The sequence below is a fragment of the Manihot esculenta genome, chromosome 2 (assembly GCF_001659605.2).
Source record: "Manihot esculenta cultivar AM560-2 chromosome 2, M.esculenta_v8, whole genome shotgun sequence".
Taxonomy (NCBI): Eukaryota; Viridiplantae; Streptophyta; class Magnoliopsida; order Malpighiales; family Euphorbiaceae; genus Manihot; species Manihot esculenta.
Window position 1 is genome coordinate 498,868 of NC_035162.2, and position 24,238 is coordinate 523,105.

The 24,238-nt window shown below is 34.9% G+C and overlaps 4 protein-coding genes across 10 annotated transcripts; 3 read left to right on the top strand and 1 right to left on the bottom strand.

The window, feature by feature from the left end:
- Window positions 1–347: 347 nt before the first annotated feature.
- LOC110609475 lies at window positions 348–9,399 on the top strand. Its single transcript, XM_021749065.2, has 6 exons — window positions 348–577; window positions 662–871; window positions 954–1,033; window positions 8,719–8,794; window positions 8,910–9,038; window positions 9,134–9,399. The coding sequence occupies exons 1-6, from the start codon at window positions 476–478 to the stop codon at window positions 9,272–9,274; spliced, it is 738 nt and encodes a 245-aa protein (XP_021604757.1). The 5' UTR covers window positions 348–475; the 3' UTR covers window positions 9,275–9,399.
- On the bottom strand, window positions 9,344–10,766 carry LOC110609474. The gene is made up of 3 exons (XM_021749064.2): window positions 10,258–10,766; window positions 9,799–10,138; window positions 9,344–9,698 (listed from the first exon to the last, which is right to left on the bottom strand). The coding sequence occupies exons 1-3, from the start codon at window positions 10,657–10,659 to the stop codon at window positions 9,511–9,513; spliced, it is 930 nt and encodes a 309-aa protein (XP_021604756.1). The 5' UTR covers window positions 10,660–10,766; the 3' UTR covers window positions 9,344–9,510.
- Window positions 10,767–12,896: 2,130 nt separating this feature from the next.
- On the top strand, window positions 12,897–15,892 carry LOC110610145 (MYG1 protein). The gene is made up of 7 exons (XM_021750018.2): window positions 12,897–13,260; window positions 13,536–13,682; window positions 13,793–13,891; window positions 14,246–14,437; window positions 14,595–14,714; window positions 15,042–15,113; window positions 15,462–15,892. Exons 1-7 carry the CDS (start codon window positions 12,973–12,975, stop codon window positions 15,684–15,686), a joined length of 1,143 nt encoding a protein of 380 aa, XP_021605710.1. The 5' UTR covers window positions 12,897–12,972; the 3' UTR covers window positions 15,687–15,892.
- Window positions 15,893–18,004: 2,112 nt separating this feature from the next.
- On the top strand, window positions 18,005–24,237 carry LOC110609535 (molybdate-anion transporter). Of its 7 annotated transcripts, none has more exons than XR_002487053.2 (10): window positions 18,005–18,292; window positions 18,803–18,947; window positions 19,039–19,207; window positions 19,542–19,812; window positions 21,149–21,414; window positions 21,500–21,715; window positions 21,878–21,986; window positions 22,744–22,883; window positions 22,973–23,239; window positions 23,790–24,237. XR_002487053.2 is itself a non-coding variant. In XM_021749161.2 (8 exons), the coding sequence occupies exons 1-8, from the start codon at window positions 18,142–18,144 to the stop codon at window positions 23,843–23,845; spliced, it is 1,383 nt and encodes a 460-aa protein (XP_021604853.1). In that variant the 5' UTR covers window positions 18,006–18,141; the 3' UTR covers window positions 23,846–24,237. The 7 variants fall into 7 exon arrangements, 1 of the variants encoding a protein (XP_021604853.1); XR_002487055.2 differs by having other exon boundaries at window positions 22,985–23,239; XR_002487054.2 differs by having other exon boundaries at window positions 22,744–22,860.
- The last annotated feature ends 1 nt before the right edge of the window (window position 24,238 follows it).

Here is a 24,238-nt window from a genome sequence, read left to right on the forward strand (position 1 = left end):
GTAATATTTTCTGGTAGTTCTCTTCTCCTAAACTATCACACCTTCCAAGTCCCGTTTAAGGTCGAAAGTTTTTTTTTTTTTATATAAAAAGTTTACTTCTTTACATGTTTTAAGAATAATGAATTATTTTAAAATTATTAAAATGAAATATATTTAATTCAGTTGATTTTATTTTTAAAGTTTTGAACGTGCCCTGCCGAGTCTAATTGCCTCTTTCCCAATGCCAACATAGGGTGCGTGAATATGTCGGTTCCATGTTAGAAAACCCGGACCCGGTTATTCCTTCCTCTCTCTCTCTCTCTCTCTCTCTCTATATATGTGTGTATATATACACATTAATATATAAATACATATATTTCACGTAGAACACCATTCCCAACAAGTGCGAAGCTCGAGATTCTAACTCCTCTTTGTTTGTTCTCTTCCATCGCGTGCGGGCGTATGTTAGAGCAAGCCTCCACTCCTCTCTGTAGCTATGATAACTCTCATCTTCACTTCACCCCCTTCTTCCTTCACTCTGCTCTCTCTCAAGCCTCCAGTCTCCAGACTTAATCACCATAGTAACATCCCGATTAAGGTATTAATTACTGATACTCGCCTGAAATTCACTTCTTAATTTTCTTTTTCTTCTTACTGTTTCTTGTTAGTTTTGCTGCTACAGAGGAAGGCTTTTAAGAACAACGGAATATGCAGGGCGGAGTTCTCCCGGGACGCTCCGTTTGCTGTGGCTATTGGAGCGTCTATATTGTCTTCGCTGCTTTTGCCTAACACTGCTCAGATGGACGAAGATCGTGAATCCGCCATTGATTCGACTGATGCCAGATTGACCGTGATGGGGATCATCAGTTTCATTCCTTACTTTAATTGGCTGGTGAACTTTATTTCTTCTTCTTATAGAAAAGACTCTGTCTTCTGTTCATATGGTTTTCCAACTCTGTCTTTAATGTTGATAGAGTTGGGTATTTGCATGGCTTGACACGGGGAACCGGCGATATGCTGTCTATGCTCTTGTATACATGGCTCCATACCTCAGGTTTGGTTTTTATAATCTTTTAACAGTTTATGGGTAGCGTACTTGTATATCTGCCGCCAATGATAGCTGACATTGACTACAATACAATTTTATGTGTTCACAACTGAGGTTAGCTTTGGCAATTCAATTAGACGTATAATCATCTTACTGATTTGGCAATTTCAGGGTTTTCTTTTGATAACATAATAATTACAGATTCCGGGTATACGCGAGAGGTAGAAGAATCCCTGTATCGTGCCATCGGGCCATAAAGGGTCTGACCTACATAGGATGTGAAGACCAGATCCTCAATACTGACTTCACTAATGTTCGAAATAAGTAGGTTGACGCCTTTGAAACTAGAATTAAAGAGTAGACCTCTTCGAAGTGCGTAGAGCCTCTTTATGGTCATAATTGTAGATAGATATGGCACGTGCGAAGGATAGAATATAACTAATTGACACCCACCGGAATGAAAACTCAACTCCAGAGACTCCAAATCCTCAGGATTTCCCCTAACACTATTCCCACTTCCCTCATCACAAACAATATCCAACACACTCTCTACAAGCAATTCCACTCTAGTAAACACCATCCTTCAAACTCACATATCAAACCAAACTCGCATATCAAACCAAGACCTACAAGCAATGTCAGTCTCACCTCATCCATGGCCGTGAATCCAACACCCACTGCAACCCCTAGCCAAATACCTATACCAACTTTCATCTTGAAAACAGAAAACTATGACCAAGCCGCCACCACAGTACATTTGACGCAAAAAAGAAGGGGAGACAAATCTATCAGGGGAGACAAATCTATGAGGGAGCCTCCAATCAAATTTAGGAGCTGAGTGAGGAGCCTAATAGAGGAAGATGTGACTTACCGGAGAGATATGAGGTAGAAAGCGAAGAAGAGGGTATTAGCTTAAAAGTCTCAATGACTAGCGGGAAAACTAACATGAAAGATGTAGGAGTGACCGAAAAGCTGAAAAGGCTGAAGGGAGAATTGTTGGCCGAGTTAAAAAATCAAACTAGAGCTCACACGAGCTTGAGAACAACCTCTTCGTTTGTAGCTCGCATCTGGGAGGAGGCCATCCCTAAAAAATTCCCGATACCAATTATGGGGGCGTATAATGGCACAGGAAATCCCAGGGAACATGTGATCAACTACAAAACTTTAATGGAGTTACAAACTCACTCTGATACCTTGCTCTGTAAAGTGTTCCCAACCACTTTGACTGGGGCAGTCCTAACTTGGTTCAACAACATGAAAATAGAAAGTATCAAGACCTTTTATGATCTGATCAGCTTGTTCATGGGAAGTTTTATAGCCAGTGTCTCAGCCCAGAGAAAGACTAACTATTTGGAGACAGTTAGACAGAAGAAAGACAAAATCCTGCGAGAATGCGAGAATACGTGGTCCGTTTTAATGCGGAAGCTCTTTAGATCTCTAACTTGGATGAATCCAGAGTAGTGGAAGCAGTGCAGAAGGGGACCACATCTACTGAGTTTTTTGGATCTCTAAGCAGAAAGCCACCGACTACGTTGGCAGAGTTGAATACATTAGGCAAGATGATGCGCTAATGACCAATCGATTTGCTAAGAATTTCTGAAAAAAAGACTAGTCAAGTGGACAACCAAAAGATCGGAAAAGGGAGCATGTAGACAAAAGGTCCGATCAACAGTTTGATTCTCTTCCACTGGCACAAGCATCCCGTCTATGTCCTTCATGTCGCTTGGTCTTTCACCATATCTTCATCTACTATTTTCATTACTTTGAACACTCGGTATGATAAAGGATTTACCTTACTCCCATTATCCATCAAAATTTTCTGGACTTTAAAGTTGTGAACAATGGCTTCTATTACCAGGGCGTCATCGTGTGACATCTCGATTCCTTCCCTGCTAAAAAACTTACTACCCCCAGATGTGTTCCGCAATTTGCATGACTTCCACTTTTTTCAACTTGCCACCCTTTTTTCTCTTCCTGTTAGTTCAGGGAGGTTACCCCGTCTCTTCCCTTATTATCATATTGATGATCCCGCTGGATCCATCGTTTATGGGCCTCACCGCCCTTTTCCTGATGGACTCTCTTCTTTTTTCTGGCCTGTTTTCGGGCACCATTTCCTTCTTTACAAAGTTACAAAGTTTTTCAAATGACCCCTATTGATTAGTTTCTTTATCTCATTCTCAACTGGTAGCAATTGTTTGTATCATGACCATTGGTTTTGTAGAATTGGCGGTACTAGTTCGGATCTCTAGTCCTAGGATCATATCGTAGAAGTTGTGGCCATGTTAGCAACTAGGACTTCCGCCATGGAAACATTCAGAGGGGTAATGTCTTGATGAGGAGGAGGTCTAGGTCGGTGGTCAGCTTCCCTATTATCTCGGTATCTGTTCAAAGCCTCCAAACTTTGGTCAGGCCTCCGGTCTATATGCTTCCTTCTTCGATCTTGTAGTCATTTTCTCATCTGGTCTTTTTCTCGAAAATTCTTAGCAAATCGGCTAGTCATTAGAGCATCATCTTGCCTAATGTATTTTTCAGCTCGCTGCATCAACTTTGCCTACGTGATCAGTGACTTTCTGCTTAGAGATCCAAAGAACTCCGTGGATGTGGTCTCCTTCTGCATTGCTTCTATTGCTCTGAATTCATCCAAGTTCGAGATCTTGAGAGCTTTCGCATTAAAACGGGCCATGTATTCCCACAAAGTTTCATCTTTTTTCTGTCTAACTGTCTCCAGATAGCTAATCTTTCTTTAGGCTGGGACATTGGCTATGAATCTCCCCATAAACGAGCTGATCAGGTCATAGAAGGTCTTGATACTTTCTACCTCCAAGTTGTTGAACTAGGTTAGGGCTGCCCCCAGTTAGAGTGGTTGGGAACACTTTACAGAGCAAGGCATCGGAGTGAGTTTGTAACTCTATAAAAGTTTAATAGTTGATCACATGATTCCAGGGGTTTCCTGTGCTATTATACGCCCCTATAGTTAGCATCAAGAATTTTTTGGGATAGTCTCCTCCTGGATGTGAGCTACAAACGAAGAGGTCGTTCTCAAGCTCGTGTGAGCTCCAGTTTGGTTATTTAAATCGGCTAACAATTCTCCCTTCAGCCTTTTTAGCTTCTCGGTCACTCCATCTTTCATGTTAGTTTTCCCGCTGGTCATCGGGGCTTTTGAGCTAGCACCCTCTTTTTTCGCTTTCTACCTCGTATCTCTTCGGCAAGTCAACATCTTCGTCTATCAGGCTCCTCACTGTACGGCTCCTGGATTTAGTTGTAGGCTCCCTGACAGATTTGCCTTTCCTTCTTTTCGGGTCAAAAGGACTGTGGTGGCTTGGTCATGGTTTTTTATTTCCGTGATGAAAGTTGGTCTGGGTATTTGACTAGGGGTTGTGATGGGTGTTGGATTCACGGCCACGGGTGGGGTGAGACTCCTTTGTTGCATTATTTGACTCATCCACATCATTGTTTGTTGTAATTGTATTGACATTGCTTGTAGGTCTTGGTTTGACATGTCAGTTTGAGGAATGGTGTTTGTTGGAATAGGATTATTGGTGGAAGTTGTGTTAGGCAATGTTTGAGTAGAGGAAATGGGAACAATGTCATGGGAAATCCCTGAGTTTCTGGAGTTGGATTTTCATTTTCAACAGGTGTCGATGGGTTGTTTTCCTGGTTGACGATGTGGATCTCAATGAGTTTAGTTTTGAAAAACTCTGGTGATTAGGATAATCTTTCTCTTTTTTTTCATAAACGGTGCCAATTGATAAGTCTGAGATCTAGTAAAATAAGGAGACGATGACACGTGGACAAATGTTTGATTTCACGAGGAAGTTAATGGATCTGATTGGGTGGTCTCAAGTTAATAGGGCTTGGGTGGTTGAGAGTTAATAGGGCTAAAGTTTATGGTTCGTGGGGATTGAGGTTAGGAAGAGAGACTGTATGCTTTGGGAATCGTTGTGGCTAAAAATCTGTCCTTTAATGTGGTTGGCTCAGAGGCATTTATACCCTGATCATAAAGGGACACTTTGGCAGATGTCATATCGGATTGGACGGTAATGTGTCGTGGCCGATGTGTCAAGTGGCTCATTAATGGTGGGCAGTTGGCTAAGTCGGCTAATAAATGCTGAGCCACTTGGCCCATATCTCTGTCTATCTCACGCATCATATCTGTCGGCCCTACGGCACGCGTAATCATGGTTGTAGGGGGTTCTGCGTACCTTGAAGAGGTCTGCTCGTTGTCTTCGGGCTTTGAAGAGGTCGACTTGCTTGTTCCGGGCATTTGTGAGGTCAGTGGGATTGGGAGTCCGATCTTCACATCTTATAGGTCAGACATTTCCCTGCCTAGTTAAACCGGATTGTATGATACAATGGATCTTTTCATATATTATGTATACATGTCATGATCTCAACGGATCCTGTTATTTTTATGTTATCACCCTGCAAACCTTAACATCCTCGAACCAAGGTTCAACAATATTAACTCTCAACCACCCAATTAGGGTCATTTACTTTCCCGTGAATCAAACCCCTACCTACATGTCCACATCTTCTTGTACCACTAGATCTTAGACTTATCACCTTTAAATAAGTATTTTTGAGTTAACTTATTAGCAATGATCATATGCGCACCCGAAAAACAAAAGAGGAGGATGAGGAAAGTGCAAGCGTGTGTTTCATTAGTTTTCCACTATCTTAACCTGTGATAGGTTCAAGTGCATAATCATATTTGGGACTCTTTCTAGTATGAGAATGCTGATTCAAGAAGGGTGATTGATAGCGGTTGTTGAAACCGTAAAAAATAAACCTATTAAACAATCAACAATTAACTTGTAGATAGTGGCAATAGGATCGAACCACAGGGATTTGACGCTTACGAATTTTCCTATTAATGACTTGGACAAGTAAATAACAAATAATTAAAAGAGGGGGGTTTTGATTTGATGAGTAAATATTAAATAGCAAGAGAAAGCAATAACTTAAATAAATGAGAATTTCAATGGGAAAGAGATTCTAGTTGAAGTATGGATCTATTTCAGCTTGTTTAGAATTGATTATTGATTATTTAATACTTCTATTTTAATTCAATAAATTAGTTTTGGTTGTAGAAGACGCTTCTTACAACCAAATTCCTCCTTAGTTCTAGTTTGATTAGGAAACGTTCGCTAATCAAACACTAGTCAAAAGTTGCCAAGGAACGTCCTTAGGGCTTTTAGCATCGAACAACCGTTGACTGCATTAAGACTTAGAGAAACCTAATTCTAACCTTGCCAACCGCGTGGTCAAGTTTAGATTGTGCAACCGATTACACTTGAGTTTAAACAACCTAAGCAATTACGGACTTAAATCATTCAAACAATATATTACTCAAGCAATTAAAAGCAATAGGCTTAAATTGATTCCAAAAGCAAAGCAATAATTATAGAAAGATCAAGTTGCATAAATATTGAAAGCAAATAAGAGTTTAATAATGGAGTTTTAAATCTCCCAATTCATCACAAATCTGAATTTCCCCAATTTCAACTAGAAAGGAATGGAATTTAGTCACTCATGGTGGACAAAATCACAAAAGAAAGGAGAAAAGAAGATGGGAAACTGCCGCAGGCTTGCTGCTCAGTTTCTGCAGATTTTCCGAAGGTGGGGAGATGCTGAGATGATGTCCCTTTGCTGGTTTGGAGGCTGCTCTTTTATAGCTGAAGAATCCCATCCATCTAGGGTTTTGAAATCCCTTTTTGATTTGGTTTTTGTTTCCTCTTTTGATGTTGAATTTAATTGCAAATGGAATTCCTTAGGTGAGAAACTCTTTCGTGGCTATTGGAATTGTGTTGGCAGTGATTGAGTTGGATTTGGGCTTCTCAAAATTCGAATTTCAGTTCCCTGCACTTTTCCCACCTCTGCTGTCTGTTTCTGCTGTCAGTGTGATTGGGGCAGTGATTTGGGCAGATCACTTGCCCCAATCGCTTTTCCGTGAGTCAGTCCAGTTTTTAGCTTTCTGTCTCTGCGAGTGATTTGGGCTGATCGCTTGCCCAAATCACTTCTACCTGTTGCCTCCAGGTTTCTGCTTCAGCTTGATCTGGGCAGTGTTTTGGCCAAATCACTTTGACCCAATCACTTTTCCAGCTTTTTCTTCACTTTTTCTCCAACTTTTCATTTTCTTCTTTTTCTACAAAAACATAACAAAAACATAAATTAAGCTAGAAAAATATGTAATTAAACAGTAATAAATATACTAAAAATGTGGCTAAATTATGCTTGATCAGTGATGTATTATAATTGTTCTATTTTAAGCTCAAAAGTCTTCTCTGGAAGAACCACAAATGTAGCTGGCAAAGAATGTTGTCACATATATATGGTATCTAGTAAAGGTAAAGCTGTTCCTAGGTTGGTTTGGATTTGAACCTACATCCAAACTGACCCAATTTAGCTTCTTTTAATTAAACCGACCCAATCTGACAACTATAACTTGTTGGATTGAGTTGGTTGAATGAATTTTGTGTGATTATCTCACTTAACCATTTGGAAACGAACCAATCCTAGACCCTTCCTCATAAGGCTGATTTAAAGAGCCATTTTGATTTTGGGCCTTTTTTAGCCATTTTGTTTACTTTCTCTCAAGTGTCTTTGCTTTTGGTTTAATGCTCTTGGGGGCTTAAAGAAATTTTTTCTCTCTACCACTTTGGTACTAATCCCAATTCCAGGAAGAGAAAATGAAAAGCCATCGACAGATTCTGAAAACTGAGTGAAGAGTTTGTCTGTCAGATTGGTGCATGTTTGAGATCTTTTACATGGTTCAATTTGATGTTCTTAAGATCAAAGTGGTCAGTTTAATCTGAAGGAGTGAACTAGATCACATTTTATTGACGTGTTTTTCAGATTTTCATTTTCCAGTCTTTGGATAGTTGCTCTGTTGCTGTTTCCTCTTTGGTGCCTCATCCTTGGTTGTGCTGCTTCTCCCTCTATTGCTTGATTATTGATGGTTTAGAAGCTCTTGTTGTTGCTGAAATGCTTTGGGGAGATTCTAAGCAGTTACATTTGTTTTTTATCATCTCGTGTTGTCTGTCAATTGTTGCCTTGCATGGAATTGCTGGTATTATGTTTTGACTACTTGCTCTAGAACTCTCTTTTCTTTTTTTTCTTTTTTTCTTTTTTTTATTTTTTTGTGGTATAGCCGTTTGTTTTGGCTGAGTTTTTTTTTCTCCTGTGCTATTATGTTCTGGTTGTTTTGGCATGTAATGTTTTGATTATTTGGGGAAGCTGGAGGTTGTGAAATTGCAGAAGAAGTTGGGGATTAGAAAGTGAGAATAGGGTCAAGAAATATTTCTCTCAACCGATTTAAGAAGTCAGTATTTGAAAATAATTAACCATTCCAATCCGAACCTGATATTCAAACTGACATATCAGACTAAGTGAGCAGCCCTAGTATCTAGATAGTGAAAAGTAGATGCTTGATAGACAATGAAGCAAAAATTGCCTATAATAAATTGCAGCAATTATATCCTAACAAAGGGCAGACGTGTTAGTGGCGGAAGTTTGCCTATAAAACATAGGTATGCTAGATTGTTTACCATGTACTTTGAGGTCGCATAAATATTTCTTACCTTTCTACATTCTTCTTTGATTTTTGTTGCCTACTTGATATCATATTATCTAAATATGTCATTTAATAGGTAAAAGAATTTGAATGATTGATTTTTGCTTAAACTAAATAGGTCAAATATGTCGTTGTCTCCTGAGGAAAGTTGGCTTCCTGTTGCAAGCATTGTTCTTGGTATCATTCACGTGCAGGTAATAACTCTCATCATTTACCCTTACCCATTTGAGCCAGATATTTGTTACAGGACTCTTACAGGTTTATAAGCAATATATTCATGTGCTCCTAACACTGCTTTTCCTCTTGCAGTTGGAAGCAAGTATCAAAAATGGAGATATCGAGGGATTTCAGTTATTCAACAGAGCTTCAGTTTTTCTCTCATCAATGATGAAAAAGAAGGATATTAATTTGGAAGAGCATGAGGAACTATTTGATGAGGTATCAGTCAATGAAGTCATACGTACATTTTCATTTCAGTCTTTACAATCTATGTGCTTATATGAAAGTATTTTGTTTTGACCTCGTGGCATCAGAATAGACAAGAATCAAGGAATCTACCATCTGCTGAAGAGCAATTACGAGATGAGATTCAGGAGTGGCGAGTCCCCAAAAAGCCCTCAGAACATCATGAACGTCTAAATGATGATTGGGATGATGATCCCAGGAAACTATAGAAATCTGCTTGGGTTGCAATATATAACTTTTCATTGCTTGCAAGTTTTGTTATTAACCAGCTGCAGACATTGATTATAGTGATTATATGCTTCCAAAAAAAAGAAATCATCTTTTTACATTCTTAGTATGCAGTTGTTCATAACAGAAAAAGCTAGTCATGTTATCATCTAAAATTTCTTGACAAGAGTGTGAAAATTTGATGGTTTTATAATGATATCTGAAATATACAGCCACGCTATGAATTTTGCTGCTGCATAGGAAAGGGGCTTAAAAGCCCCATCTTGAAGCAGAGATCCAGGCTAACCGCAGCAAAGGCAAAGATCAGGAGATTCTCGGATACATAAACTCCTCCATCAAAACCACGGGACAATAAACTTGCAGGATTTAGCTCCAGTGGTGGTCCTCCGGCCAGTGTACCAAGTCCTGCATTGCAAATCAAACTTTCTGATCAATACCTAAACTATTTAGTACCTCATGTTTGCACTTAATTCCATTCCTCTTGAACATAGCCGAAAATTTATACCCTTCACAAATCCAAAAGCTGCGCAGGTCCCTGACTTGAGTTGGAAATTCTCCAAATCTCTTCTCACAGCGTAGCGAAAGGTTACCCCGAACAAGGCACAGCTAATAAAGGTGGTTGCCAAAGGAAGCGCTAGTTGCACAATATCTGTGACCTGAGTGAAGAAAAAAGGAAGACCTGCAAGGGTACCAACAACTGCAGATATAGAAGCTGCCTTTATGGACTCCAATCTTTCTGGTTCTATGTTTGTCCCCTCCTCTCGGCCTATACTCTCTGACAGGAACTGTTCTGCTTCTTCAACCTTGGTTTTTGCCTCTAAGATCTCCTGCTGACATTCGGCGATCTTTTTTTTTTGCCCAAAATTTGTTAATTAGAGCAAATTTGAAAATAAGTTTCTGCTTGCATTTTGATATTTTTATATAAAGAAAAACAATAAATACTAATTAGATGAGCAAAACAGACCTCGGAAGCTCGGCTTTCAAGTTGATTGATATAATTCCTCAATTGCTTAGCCTCAAGCTCTTGTCTTTCAATCTCCGCAAGGTCTCTTTTTGCCCGTTCTACCCTCTGCGATGCCTTCTCTAACCCATCAAACAATGCCCTATTGTCTTCTCTGTTCAAGAGATCCTCTACTTGTTTATCCACCATACCAGATAACGCATCTTTCAAATTGTTACTGGTTTCGCTTTCCCGTGAGCTGTTGCTGCTGCTGCATTTTGAGAGCAGAGGCTTGGGCAGCGAAGTAGTGGCTCTGCGGAGGAATCCTGGGTATGTAGGTGAGATGATGCACAAGGGTTTTGCGAGGAGAGATTTGAGTTTTAGAATTGGAGAGTGGAGAGGAGAAGGATTGTTTACGGTGGCCATGACGCTGTTCAACTGGATGAGCTAGGAGGACAGTCTTCCCTGTCTTCTACGTGCGAGTGACCTTTTCGTTATCTTTTATTTTTTTGGTTTTTGATTTTCATAAGCGTTGGGCTCGATTTTTTAAGAGGAAATAAAGGCACATGCTTGTTCCCAACGAGCGACCTGTCGTTTAAAACCCCATTTCGTCCATTGTTAAGGTTGGAGTAGATTTTGTCTAACTACCACTTACTAGTCAAGTATTTGTTTAATCTAGGAGAGAATAGCAAAGCTAGTAATTTATAAAGGACTAAACTTAAATATGCGAAAATATATATATGTATATATCAGAACAGGTGTATAAAAAATAATAAAACAATTTATAAAAGACTAAACTTAAATATGCGGAAAAGAAAAGCAAAAGGAAGAACATTTCAAAATAAATTAAGATTAAGCCCAGTCAATTGTTGAACAGTTCATGCCTAAAAGCTTCTTAACTTTAAATTTGACTATTTACTGAACTTGAGCTGAATATGAATAAGAGCACTTCATTTAAAAAAAAAAGTAGGGTTAAAAGAGATGTATCAAATAAAATCTCAAATAATTTGCAAAGATTAAATAATTTCAGGTAAACAATATATTTACTCTAAATTTATAAATCTATTAAATAAACAAAATTACGAAGCTAAATTAATTAAATTTTAATACGCTAAGCTCTGAGTTTAATTTATTTTTAGATGAATTTAAGTAGAATCAAGTTTAGTTCATATAAAAAAAATTAAATTGAATATTTATCAAACCAAATTTTAAATAACTTATAAAAAGTTTGATGCATTTACAACTATAAAAATATAATAAAATTGTTTATAATTTTTTAATGTCTAATTCTACTTTATATTTAACTATATACATGTTTAATATAAAATAAAATAAATTTTTTATCAATACATTAATTAAATAATTTATGAATATATTTTTTTTAATTAGACCAGGAAGGTAGAGATTCTGACTACTTTTAGAATAATTTTTAAGAGGATTGTTATCAGGCGTACGACATTTTTTTTAAATACTAATTTATATTTATTTAAAAACTATTTAATTAAAATATGCATATATTTTATAAAATCAATATTATAAAGCACGTAGCAAAATTTATTTTAGTGTTAGTTAAATTTTAAATAACATAAATATTGAAAATTATAAAAATTAAATAATATATATAATCAGTATGGATATTTAAGACGATTAATATTTTATTTGATATATTTATTTCAAATTTTTTATTCTATAAAACTAAGTAAAAAAAACAAAAAACTAAATAATTTACACTCAAATAAAATTTATTGAGTAGTCTTTTTTAATTTTTAATAATAAATTAATTTTTAATTTTAATTTTCATCTAATAAAATAGTCATTCCATTAATAAAATATATAAATTTCTATTAATTAATTATTTATTAAAAATTTTATGTTTTTTAACGATCAAAATATCATTTTAAGTGTCAATTTTTTTAATAAAAGTTATTTTTATTAATTATTTTAATAATAAAATTTTAAAAAAAATATTATTTTAATTTTTAAAAATCGATAAATCTATAAGTTTTATCGATTATTTTTTTACTGTTATTATAGTGAATAATTTTAAATTTTAAAGTATAAAATTAATGTTTTGTATAAAAATTAATAATGAATAATTTTAATTTTTTTAAAAATTAATTGTATATTATGTAAGTATAAAAATAACAGATTTAAAAATTAAGTATTAATTTTTATACTTAATTAAAAAATTAAAAATTAATTTTTATGCTTAAAAATTCGTTTCAATTGTTTTTTATAGATATAAAAATTTTTATATTTAATAAAATTAAAAATTAATTTTCATACTTGCATATTATAATTGAAATATGCTTAAATTAATTTTTATAAATATAAAATTTTTATACTTATTGAATATCAATTTTTATATTTTTAAAATTAAAATTATTTATAATAATAATAAATAAATAATAGTAATAGATAAAACCATAAATTTACTAATTTTTAAAAATTAAAATAAAAATTTCTTAATTCTTTATTATTAAAATAATGAATAAAAATAATTTTTTATTAAAAATATTGATTATTTAAAAAAGTATTTTAATCATAAAATATAAAATATTCAATTAATAATAATTTATATTTTTATGAAAACTAAATTTAAAGGCCAATTTATTATTAAATATTTTATGGAAAACTGTCAGAGGTTCATCTAAATTACCAAAAAAAAATTATGGAGAGGGGAACAACGGAGAGGATCAGGGGAAAATTTAGGGTTTTGCGAGACATTAGAAAATAGAAATGTTGACGGGAGCTATGTTGGCAATAAACAGGGGATTTAACCACAAGCTCTTCTCTGACTTCCACTTCCCCAAAACCCTTGCTCGTTCTTTCTTATTCCCTCGCATGGCTGCTTCTCCCACTGTTTCTTCTCCCGCCTACTCCACTGGCTCCCCTTACCAAGATCCTCCTAAGCGAGTAGGCACTCACAACGGAAGCTTCCACTGCGACGAGGCTCTTGGCTGCTTCATGATTCGCCTCACCAACAAGTTCTCCAACGCCGAAATTGTCCGCTCTCGGGACCCTCAGGTTTCAATAAGCTTGATCCTTTTTCTGTTTCATTGCAAATTTGCAACAGCAGCTTTGATGGTCCGTTTACATATTCACATAGGCGACTATTGGAATCCATATGATGAGGGATTTCACAGTTTGGACGGTTTAGTTCTTACTGAAAGAAAAAAAAAATCTCACCTATGTTCTTTTGCTGTTTGTGATGAAATGCATGCTAATTTTCGTCCTTCGTAGTGGTCAAGCTAGAATTTCGCTATACTGAACGTTGTATGAGATTTGATGGCGAAATGCAGGTGTTGGAGGGTCTGGATGCTGTGCTTGATGTTGGGGGTGTATATGATCCTAGACGGGACCGGTATGATCACCATCAAAAGGGGTTTGAAGAGGAGTTTGGACACGGTTTCACCACCAAGCTCAGTAGTGCTGGTCTTGTTTACAAGGTAATCCTTTCTGCAAAAGAAAGGGGGGCGGGGGAGATTTCACTTCATTGTGGCAGTTATATGATACTTTGATTATTCATTTAATGTATCTTAACTGTTTCTTTCTTTAGCACTTTGGGAAGGAAATCATAGCTAAGGAACTTCAGGTTGATGAAGGGCACCGAGATGTGCATCGTTTATTCTTGGCTGTTTACAAGAGCTTCATGGAGGTGCTAACTTCCGTTTACTTTTGGTAACTTTATGTTTGTTGTGCTTATTAACACCATTTGGATTTTAGACACAAGTGTTTGAATATGTGGGTTTCTGCTGTTCTCTGATAGATTCTGGGTTGTTATCTTTGCACCATATTTCTTATTTGTAATGAAGTTTGAATCATGGCACTAGGTGATGGCCTTAAAGCCATTCATAACTGTTCTCCTCATATAATGTTATTTAGTATTTACATATGACTTCAGGCTTGACCTGTACCATACATGGTTCTGATAGTATTGCTTCAATTTGGTTAACTCCTCTACCTCTGCCATCCTCCTCTTATTTGTGGACATTTTATTTTCCTTCTTCAGGCAATTGATGCAATTGACAATGGAATCAATCAGTACGATACAGACCAGCCTCCAAGATATGTAAATAATACACATTTATCTTCAAGGGTTGGGAGATTGAATTTGGATTGGATACAGCCTGATCAATCACCAGAGAAGGAGAATCAGGCCTTCCAACAAGCAATGGCTCTGGCTGGCAGTGAGTTTTTAGATGTGAGTTTTCATTTCAATTGAAATTCATTTGTTCTTGTAGGTTGTATGAATTATGTGGATGTTATATTTAATATTTTCTTTTTCCCTTTTTATAGTCTGAGCTGAAGAAATAAAGTTGCTATTACTTGCCTATTGACAAAATATATGTTATTTTCAGTGTGTTCGATATCACGCCAGGTCTTGGTTACCGGCACGTACAATTGTAATGGAGTGTCTTGCAGCTAGATTTGACATCCACCCTACCGGTGAAATTATGGTTTTGGCTACATTTTGTCCTGTAAGTGTGCTGTGCAGCTGCTGCAATCTTTATGTGCTGCAAAGATTTTAGTGATGCTATCAATAATGTTGCACTTTCATTTGTTTATGTGATATATTAGTACAATTATCATTTGCGCAACCGAAATGCTTGAAACCTCAAGAGGTAGGACAGAGCATTTGGTTTCTTCTTTTTATCAAAGAGTAGTGGCACCTGTGATCTGAAAAAAGTTGCAATTTGGCATGTGTGTTTCTGTTAAGTGGATGGAAATGTTTGGCTGATATTGGTGATTCTTGAAGGGGATATAACTTTGGCAAGAAAATTCTAATTAGATTTTGTTTCCTACAGTGGAAACTTCATTTATTTGAGCTTGAGGAGGAATTGAAGATTGACCCTTCAATTAAATATGTTCTTTATCAGGTATTTCATGTTTGTGCATTACTTATTTAATTCGTGACTCTTCCTTTCTTAGTGTTTAATTTGTCCATTACATTGAAAAATCACTCTTGGCAAATATCAAAACATTAGAATATGTTTTTAATTATTCTCTTTCCTTGTTGGTATTTTTGTGCATGTATTTATGAAGGAGAACATTTTTTTCACTGTCCTGTTATTTGTTCAGTTGGTATTACGAGGATGAGTGTATTTAATTTTAAAAATGAATTTAGATATAGCCATTCTTTCCCTTCCCCTCGCTTTCCTCCTCCAAAAAAGAAAATAAAGTTTGTCTCAGATGAGCTTTCAAACTCTCAACAAATAAATGTACAGGATGATAGGAGCAAACATTGGCGAGTGCAGGCAGTGGCCATTGCTCCAGATAGATTTGAAAGCCGGAGGCCTCTACCAGCTAACTGGCGAGGTCTGAGGGATGATGAGTTGTCAAGAGAGTCTGGAATCCCAGGGTGTGTTTTTGTCCATATGAGCGGATTCATTGGTGGAAATCAAACTTATGAGGGAGCTCTGACCATGGCAAGAACTGCACTGAAACTGTAGAACATAGAAGAGTAGATTATCACATTGCTGCCGTGATCAAGGGAAAACTCCAGAATTTATCAATATTTTGTATTGCTTGCGGGTAGGTAGATTTGCTGTCCAATTTTTACTGGGATCTTATAGTTGGCATTCTTTCATATGACTGTATGAGAACTATTTCCCATTTCAATCTTATATCCTGACTAGGAGGTTTTTCAGGTCTTTTATTTTACCGTCTAACACATTTATTCTTCAATTCTAATTGCTCAAATTCAAAGTTATGGTAATAATTTGATTATCACCTGGTTCATCGGTAAAAGTAGTTGAACGTAAGGCCGGTAAATGGCTGGTCATGCAATCAAGAGACGTGATCATGCATTTCTAGGTGCTTTTCAACAGCTAAAGGTGGGTTTGAATATTATAAAATAACTTATCATTGTCCGAGAAAGATAGTGAAATACAACAATACAAGCACACTTCCTTTGCTTAACAAATTCAATGCCATAGAATTCTAAATAGCTTAGTAGAAATGAACTCGAACAGGTCGTGTAGCGGCGATCTAGAAATTTAGATTAGAGATTTAATTTTATTTTTTCGTCTAATTTTATTTATTTCAGTAAAAAGTGTTATGCATATATATTATGAATAAAGTTTTGAAATTGAGAGGCAATTTAATCAAAGAAAATTCCCATGAATAAAATATTACAAGTTAAATTAGTATGTCTAAATTCACATGAATAAAATATTGCACAGTTAAATTAGTATGTACGAATTAAATCAGTTTGTCGTATATAGAAAGTTTTTAAAATTTTTTAAATAACTTAACTTATCATCTATATAAATTCTATTTAATTTTATCTATATTTAAGTGTTTTTTAAATAATTTAATTCATAATTTATTAAATTCATTAAATAATCTAATTATTATTTGTAATATTCTTTTATTTTTAATTTAAAATTTATTTTTATAAATTAAAATAATTTAATATATAATTTTAATCATATAAATATAAATAAATAAAAATAATTATCACTTTATAATTATAAAAAATGAGTGTATAAAAATAAATTAAATAACGAATAAATACTTATTTTATTAATAGTTAAAAAAAAGTATATTTGAAATTAAAATCTTATATTAGAAGTGAATTTTTTAAATTGAAAAAACATAGAGAAGTAAGATTGTTAATGTAAAAATAATATTTGAAGTTATGATTTTATTTATTAGAGAATCATTATCAAGTTATTTTTAAAACGTTTATCAATATCTCTTTATTTTATAAAATTAAATTATTTAATAATTTATTAAAATAATTATTAATCATTTTATATTGATTTTATTTAATAAAATTAAATAGTATATATATATATATATATATATATATATAAACTTATATTTATTAAATAATATGTATAGTTAAAATTATATGACTTAAATAATATAAGTATTTAAAATAGATTAATTAATTTTTTTATAAAAAATTAAAGAATTTAATTTTATAAAATATAAAAATATTTTAATTATATAATTTTTAAATAGAAACAGATTAATAAATTTTTAAAAATTTAATAATAATTTTTCTTTTATTTATTTAAACTAAAAAACAATACCTAAATATATATAGGTAATGCCATAGCCCCTTGACCTTAGCGTGAATTTGTCGGTTAGTGTTTTGACAACTTTGGTAGTTGAAATTTTCTTGTCTCAATTATCAAGAACTCCGAATCATGCCCTAACCTTTATTCTCTCCGCTACCAAAAGCCTCCTTCCATTGCTGCTTCCTCCACTGCCAAAAAGCAAAACCCTCGCTCAAAGCTTGTCTGAGAAATAGATAAACTCTCTACGGACTACGATGGACTCATGAGCTTAAAATAAGGTATGTGTCAGTTGAGATGTTTAAAAACAAAGAAATATTGTCACGTGTTCATGCTTTTAAATTTAATTTGGTTCGATTGAAAGTCATAATTTTTCTTTAAAATGAAAAACAAAACATCACAAATTAAATGTAAATAAATTCAAATACGACTAAAAAACCTACAATACTTTTTATGGATAATGTGTATAATATTATTACTTCAAAAATTATATAACACTATACCAAAATACTATTGCAAGCAATTGATAAGTTTATTGTTATTAAATAGATATTATTAATAATTTTTAATTTCAGTCAAATATTAAATTTAAATTATATTTGAAACTAATAAATCAGAAAAAAATAACAACCAAATCAAATTGACGTATTTAAAGAACAATTTCAAATACATATGTAATCTTGGAAAACTGAAATGGGTAACTCGGTTCGGGTAAGCGGGTCTAGTCTGTTTCTAAAACCAAACCACAGGCAAATGAAAACAACGATTTGGGATTCAATCTCCTTAACGCTCAATTCTCAACTTCTCTTCTACTCTCTCGCTCTCCCTCTCTCTCTTCCTGTCTTTGCAGATCCATCTCCAAAGAGGAAGAGACCAAACAATGGAGATCTTCTACTTCATGGTATTTGGTGGCCTAACGGCCGTGGTGGCAGCGCTTGAACTCAGCAAAACAAGCAGAGATCGCATCAACGCACCCTCTGTTTTCAATTCCTTCAAAAACAACTATCTTCTTGTTTATTCTCTCATGATGGGTATGTTCCTTCTTAGATCTGTTCATTTCTCTTACCTCATTATATCTCGCATGACTTTTGCTCCCATTTCTCATCAAATTCGCGCCAATGCCAGCATGCTTGTCTTTTCGATGTGGGTTTGCTCCACTACCACTCCACTTCGGGTCGAAGTCTCAGCGAATAGATATATGTTTGCAAGTTTTTTCCTGTTCCTTTTTTCCCCTTTTACCACTGAGAATTTCCTTCCCTTTAAGGACTTCATAATTATCGAGGACGATTGTTGGGTGGTGAGAATGTCAGCTTGATTTCTTTGTTAATATAGCAGATCAACCTTTTCTCCGCATGCTCTCTCTTGGCTTTTGTGATCAAAAGTCTCTTCCATAATTGAATGCCTTAATTTTGCGGTGGGGATGTCTAGATCCATCACTTAAATTGTAACTTAAGAGATTATCAGGATATGCATTCATTAGTAATTGGCATCTGTGTAACTTATTTTTGGGGAGAACTAATTTAGTTGATTTGTGGTGACAGCTGGGGATTGGTTGCAGGGTCCATATGTGTATTATCTATACAGTCAGTATGGGTTTGGAAAGGGAGAGATAGGTCAGCTTTTTATTGCTGGCTTTGGATCTTCTATGTTGTTTGGGACGATTGTTGGGTCTCTTGCTGATAAGCAGTAAGATATCATTTTTATTTGGTTTACTTTTTTGCTTATTAACTACTTGCCATTTTCTAGAGCCCTTTGTAATCTTATGTTGTGAATTCAGAGGTCGAAGGAGAGCATGTGTTACTTACTGCATAACGTACATTCTAAGCTGCATCACCAAACATTCTCCCGAGTACAAAGTCTTAATGTTGGGACGTGTGTTGGGAGGCATTGCCACTTCTCTACTCTTTTCAGCCTTCGAGTCTTGGCTTGTGGCGGAACACTTTAAGGTTTGTGAGGAGTTGGTTTTTTATTATTATTAATTTTAGTTGTTGATAAGGTTTCGTATTCTACATTTCTAATTGAATACTTTCTTGTTAACTGTTTAGAGGTTTTGGATTAGACACTTCTTGAGTTGGATTATGTAAATTGTGGGATAATGCTGCTACTTGGTGTGAGCCTATGATTAATAGTTAGAACATAGTTAGGTTCAACTGTTTCACTTAGGACCACTCTTTGCCTGTGAATTGCCATAAGCAATTCACTTGACTTTTAAGACCCATGAAGTGTACTTTGACATGTTAAGTGCATTATATATCTTATTGCTCCCTTTCAATTTTGCAGAGGGGTTTTGATCAACAATGGTTGTCAATAACATTCTCAAAAGCAATATTTCTTGGCAATGGTTTGGTTGCCATTATGTCTGGGTTGTTTGGTAATGTACTAGTAGATACCTTGGGGCTTGGTCCTGTTGCTCCATTTGATGCTGCTGCTTGCTTTCTTGCAATTGGTATGGCAATTATATTATCATCATGGACTGAAAATTATGGAGATGCTTCAGAAAACAAGGACTTGCTTACCCAATTCAAGGTTGCTGCTGTTGCCATTGCTTCTGGTGATTCTCTAACATTTTATTTCTTGTTTTATATTGGTACATACTATAGTCTAATTAAATTAATATCAATTGAAAATTTATGTCATCATTGCCATATCTGCATTTTTGGTTAATACGAGTAAGAAGCGAAAGTTTAGATGTACATGTCCCTGTCATTGCCAACTCGGCTTAATTCCAGTGCGTGAAGAGGGGATTCAGAGGGCTAAATGGGAAAAATGACCTGATTTTATTATCAAATTCTAATAATGTTACTTCTTTTTGTGCACTTGTTAAGCTAAAATATATTCTTTGATGAGGATACCACTTGAGCAGTGGCGGAGCCTGGACATTTTCCTTGTGGTGGCCATTATATATTTACTTTATTGAATGAAAACTAAAAAAAAATGTTATTGATAAAAATTAAAATTTTATTTATTAAATATATATAAAATTTCTGATATTTAAGATATACTTTTCTAGATAAAAAAAGTTATAATTATATATGAAATACAAAAAATTGCACAATTAAAATAAGGGAAAAGTACAAAAAGTACCAACTTTATTAGTTTTTCACTTTGGGATGTATGGTTCAATTTTGTGTCAAAATAGTACGGGCATGGGTCTAAAAATTGTCATTATTTGCAAATGGCATGATACTATAAGATATTACTTAGACACAAGGTTGAACCACATATTCTGAATTAAATCATATACCAGTGAAAAACCGATGAAACCACAAAGTATTTTTTTGTACTTTTCCCTTAAAATAAAAATGTTAAGAGCAAAACAGTAAGTAGCTACTACCATGTGAAAATTTTTTACCATGTCAATATTTTTTTAGTACTACATTATCTACTAGTGAATAATTAACTACCATGTCAATCTAATTTATTTTATAAATTGACATAATTTTCACAAAACTTATAATAATGAAAAGATAATTTCTTTCCAATTAGAATAGTTGTAGGAATTAATAATAGTAAAAGTTTACATAGTATTAACTGAAAAAAATTATTTCAATTCAAGTTGGAGGGCCAAGGCCCCCTCTGGTCATAAGATAGTTCTGCCCCTTCATTTGAGCTGGTATGTGATACTCATTTTCAACATAATATTCATTAGTTTGATCATAAGTATTAGTCAGGGCATTTTATGTATCATTCTTCAGGTGATTGCCTGGAATTTTCTCCATTAAGTTCCTTTTACTAAACGGTGTTTGTATAATCTGTACTGTAGTTACGTGAAACATAGAAAAGAACATACAAATAATGTAAAGTTATTTCAATTTTTTACATAATATGCTCATTAATTTACCAACTTCTGGGTATTTCTGTTGATGTTATGTTCCATGTGGAATCAGATGAGAAAATTGCGTTGCTGGGTGCAATACAGTCCCTATTTGAAGGTTCAATGTACACCTTTGTGTTCCTATGGACTCCTGCTCTGAGCCCAAATGGTGAGGACATTCCTCATGGTTTCATTTTTGCAACGTTCATGTTGGCTTCAATGTTGGGAAGTTCTATTGCATCTCGACTGCTGGCTCGCTCATTCCTCAAAGTTGAGAGCTATATGCAGATTGTTTTTGTAATATCTGCGGCTTCCCTTCTGCTTCCTGTTATAACAAGTGTATGTATTCCTTCATTTTCTTCCATTTTATTATTAACGTACAAAAGCCTGTAGTGAAGAAAATTTTACTGTGGGTTTTGAACAGTTCTTGATAGTTCCAACTGGAGAGAAAGGTGGAGGCATCTCATTTTCTGGTTCTGTCCAGCTTCTTGGCTTCTGCACATTCGAGGCTTGTGTGGGTATATTCTGGCCCTCTATCATGAAGATGAGGTCCCAATATATTCCTGAGGAGGCTAGAAGCACCATCATGAATTTCTTCCGCATTCCTCTCAACATATTTGTGTGTGTCGTGTTGTACAACGTGAGTTTCTTCCTTTATGTACTTTCATCACTGTCACTTTTTGGGAAAATGCTACTGTGGAATAAGTACTTAAGGCAAAGTCCCATGAAGGTCTTCTTCATGGATCACATTGTCAGTCTCTCCATATATTTTAACATCTGTTTTGTCTCTTGCTTCTTGAAGGTCGATGCATTTCCCATCATTGTCATGTTTGGCATGTGCTCCATTTTCCTCTTTGTGGCATCTCTTTTGCAGAGGCGGCTTCTGGTTATTGCCGAAAGCCAAAAACCAAGTAAGTTCTGGTTGCCTTGGACTCTATTTTCTGCTTGCATACGAGGACATAACCTGCTGAGTTGATTTGATTCTGGCTTATCTGTCACATTTGAGATTCTGAGACCAAACTAGATCTGCAATTCCTCTTTAATTGTACCTTTTTGGACAAGAAAAGAATGTAAGCAGGAAACTCCATCTATACCTTTTTAGGAGATTTACTATTTAGTTCCTTAGTATTGCCATTATTTACAGGTCAATCTCTACATTTTGAAAAATCTATTAAAACGTCTCTATAGTTTTAAACTGTTAACAAAAAAGGCATTCCATCTATTTTCACTCTTTTTGCCGTTTAAAACTTGGTCAAATAAGAGAAAATTTTTCAAATCCAAAATTATCCTCCTTTGCCAATTCTCGGCACTTTTGGTTGAAGCCCTCATTTGAACCAGCTCCATTAAAATTGTTGTCAGTTAGAGCAGAATTGCTCAATTTCTGTTTACCAGAATAAATTCTCATAAATAGTAGATAATCATGCAAATACGTGCACAATGTCACACATTGAATCAACAATGGGGAGCACCAATAACCATTTTCCAACTTTTTCAATGGAGATAAGAAGGCAATACTGTTGTGTACCGCAGATCGTGGGATATTAAAGGAAATATTTAAACTCAAATGTAAAAAACTTCTCCTAAGCCAGAATTATGGTTTTGCTCATGTGGAAAGTTGATTACCATTTGCTTGCTTTTGATTACATATATTTCCATCGCTTTTGCAAGATTGATTTTCCTCGGAATGAAAGCTCAAAAAATGAAACCTGAAGTGCAAAACGTATCAGATTAGCAGCTGTGGTCTGAAATTTTCCTCTTCGTCTTAGAGCTACTTGATCAACAAAGGTGCACAGAAAATTAGCTTGCATGTGAGAGTTGAGTGCTTTTGTTTTAGATGATTGTTTTATGTTGACTCTAAGCGATTGTGATTGAGGAAATGATTTGCGTGATGAAATAGTATCTTTGACAGTATTGTGAAGCTGGGTTCTATTTCGAGATTGTCAAGATGAGGAAGGGGAAACCGCCAGTAAGAAGAGACGAGGGTGTTTCAGTGGTGAGAGGTTTTTCTTTGCCAAAGTAGTGAGAGGTTGCTAGTGAGAGAAGAAGTCAAGATTGAGGAAGAAGAGAAGAGGTTGGTTCCTTCATGGTGGGGAGGCTGTCTGCGTGAGAGAAAAGAGGAGTTGAATCTAGATAGAGCGAATTAAGGATTTTGAGAATGGGAAAGGTATTTTATTCTTTCTCTAAATAAAAAGGCATACTAGTCTTTTCAGTGTAATTTAACAGCAATATCACGGAAAATTGGATGGAAGGATCAAATGTAAATGGTAGGAAAAGATAGGAACCTTTTAATGAGTTCTTTAAAATGTAGGAATTAACTTGTAAGTAATGGCAATACAGATCTCCCTACCTTTTTTGATATATAAAAATACCCTAAACAGCTTATACAAAGTCACCCAAGTTCACAGCCCTATATGGTTACTAGTATGCATGTCTGTTGGTTAAAATTAAAAAAAAGAAGAATATCTTAATGGTTCAATAGCAAAAAAATAAAACCTACAGGTGCAATTGGTTGAAATAAAAGATCGTGTATAATAGGCTTTTCCAAATTAGTTTCATGGCAAATTTATATATTAGGCCAAAAATAAAGACAAGTCTATCATAACATCTCCTCTAGTTTTAAAATTCATGTATTCCTTTATATTTCATGGTTTTTACCCCTTATTATAATTATTTCAAGTGTTTTTATGACTTATGAGTGCTTTGTTCCACTGCAGGATCACAAGATTGGGCAGCAATGAAAGATGTGGAAGCGGAGCCATTAAATGCATGATTGATTTTGGAGGAATAAACCTCTTAAAACTTTTTTGAAGATTGTGGCAGCCGCCTTTGCTCCTTATCAGCTGCTGGAGCTGCAACTTGGTTAGCTTTTTGCGATCCAAAAAATAACAGATGAGTGTGGGCTAAGTCCTACTTGAAAAGAGTTGTAGAGTATTCTATGCGGGCTAAGAGGCAGTTGACAGTAAAGAAATGATTTTTAGGCGCATAGAACGTATGAAAGTCATTGCTTTAAAATCTTGATGGTCTGGTGCTATTGTAATCTGGCATTTCATTAGTGCTGGATATCTTTACCGTCGAGATTAATGCTAGAAACATTATGGTGTCAAAGTCTTAACAATTAAACAAAAGGTTTTCGTAATTTGTTATTTGGCAAGTTCTTTACCTC

Excerpts from the sequence above, each read along its gene's own strand:
- LOC110609474 (XM_021749064.2), bottom strand. The coding sequence starts at position 10,659 with ATGGCCACCGTAAACAATCCTTCTCCTCTCCACTCTCCAATTCTAAAA. Across the intron at positions 10,139-10,257 it reads TTGAAAGCCGAGCTTCCGAG|ATCGCCGAATGTCAGCAGGA; the intron begins GTCTGTTTTGCT and ends CAAAAAAAAAAG. Across the intron at positions 9,699-9,798 it reads AGCTTTTGGATTTGTGAAGG|GACTTGGTACACTGGCCGGA; the intron begins GTATAAATTTTC and ends TTTGCAATGCAG.
- LOC110610145 (XM_021750018.2), top strand. The coding sequence starts at position 12,973 with ATGTTGACGGGAGCTATGTTGGCAATAAACAGGGGATTTAACCACAAG. Across the intron at positions 13,683-13,792 it reads GTGCTGGTCTTGTTTACAAG|CACTTTGGGAAGGAAATCAT; the intron begins GTAATCCTTTCT and ends TTCTTTCTTTAG. Across the intron at positions 14,715-15,041 it reads TTTTGGCTACATTTTGTCCT|TGGAAACTTCATTTATTTGA; the intron begins GTAAGTGTGCTG and ends TGTTTCCTACAG.
- LOC110609535 (XM_021749161.2), top strand. The coding sequence starts at position 18,142 with ATGGAGATCTTCTACTTCATGGTATTTGGTGGCCTAACGGCCGTGGTG. Across the intron at positions 21,415-21,499 it reads TGCTTCCTGTTATAACAAGT|TTCTTGATAGTTCCAACTGG; the intron begins GTATGTATTCCT and ends GGTTTTGAACAG. Across the intron at positions 21,987-23,789 it reads TGCCGAAAGCCAAAAACCAA|GATCACAAGATTGGGCAGCA; the intron begins GTAAGTTCTGGT and ends GTTCCACTGCAG.
- LOC110609475 (XM_021749065.2), top strand. The coding sequence starts at position 476 with ATGATAACTCTCATCTTCACTTCACCCCCTTCTTCCTTCACTCTGCTC. Across the intron at positions 578-661 it reads ATAGTAACATCCCGATTAAG|AGGAAGGCTTTTAAGAACAA; the intron begins GTATTAATTACT and ends TTGCTGCTACAG. Across the intron at positions 8,795-8,909 it reads TTGGTATCATTCACGTGCAG|TTGGAAGCAAGTATCAAAAA; the intron begins GTAATAACTCTC and ends TTCCTCTTGCAG.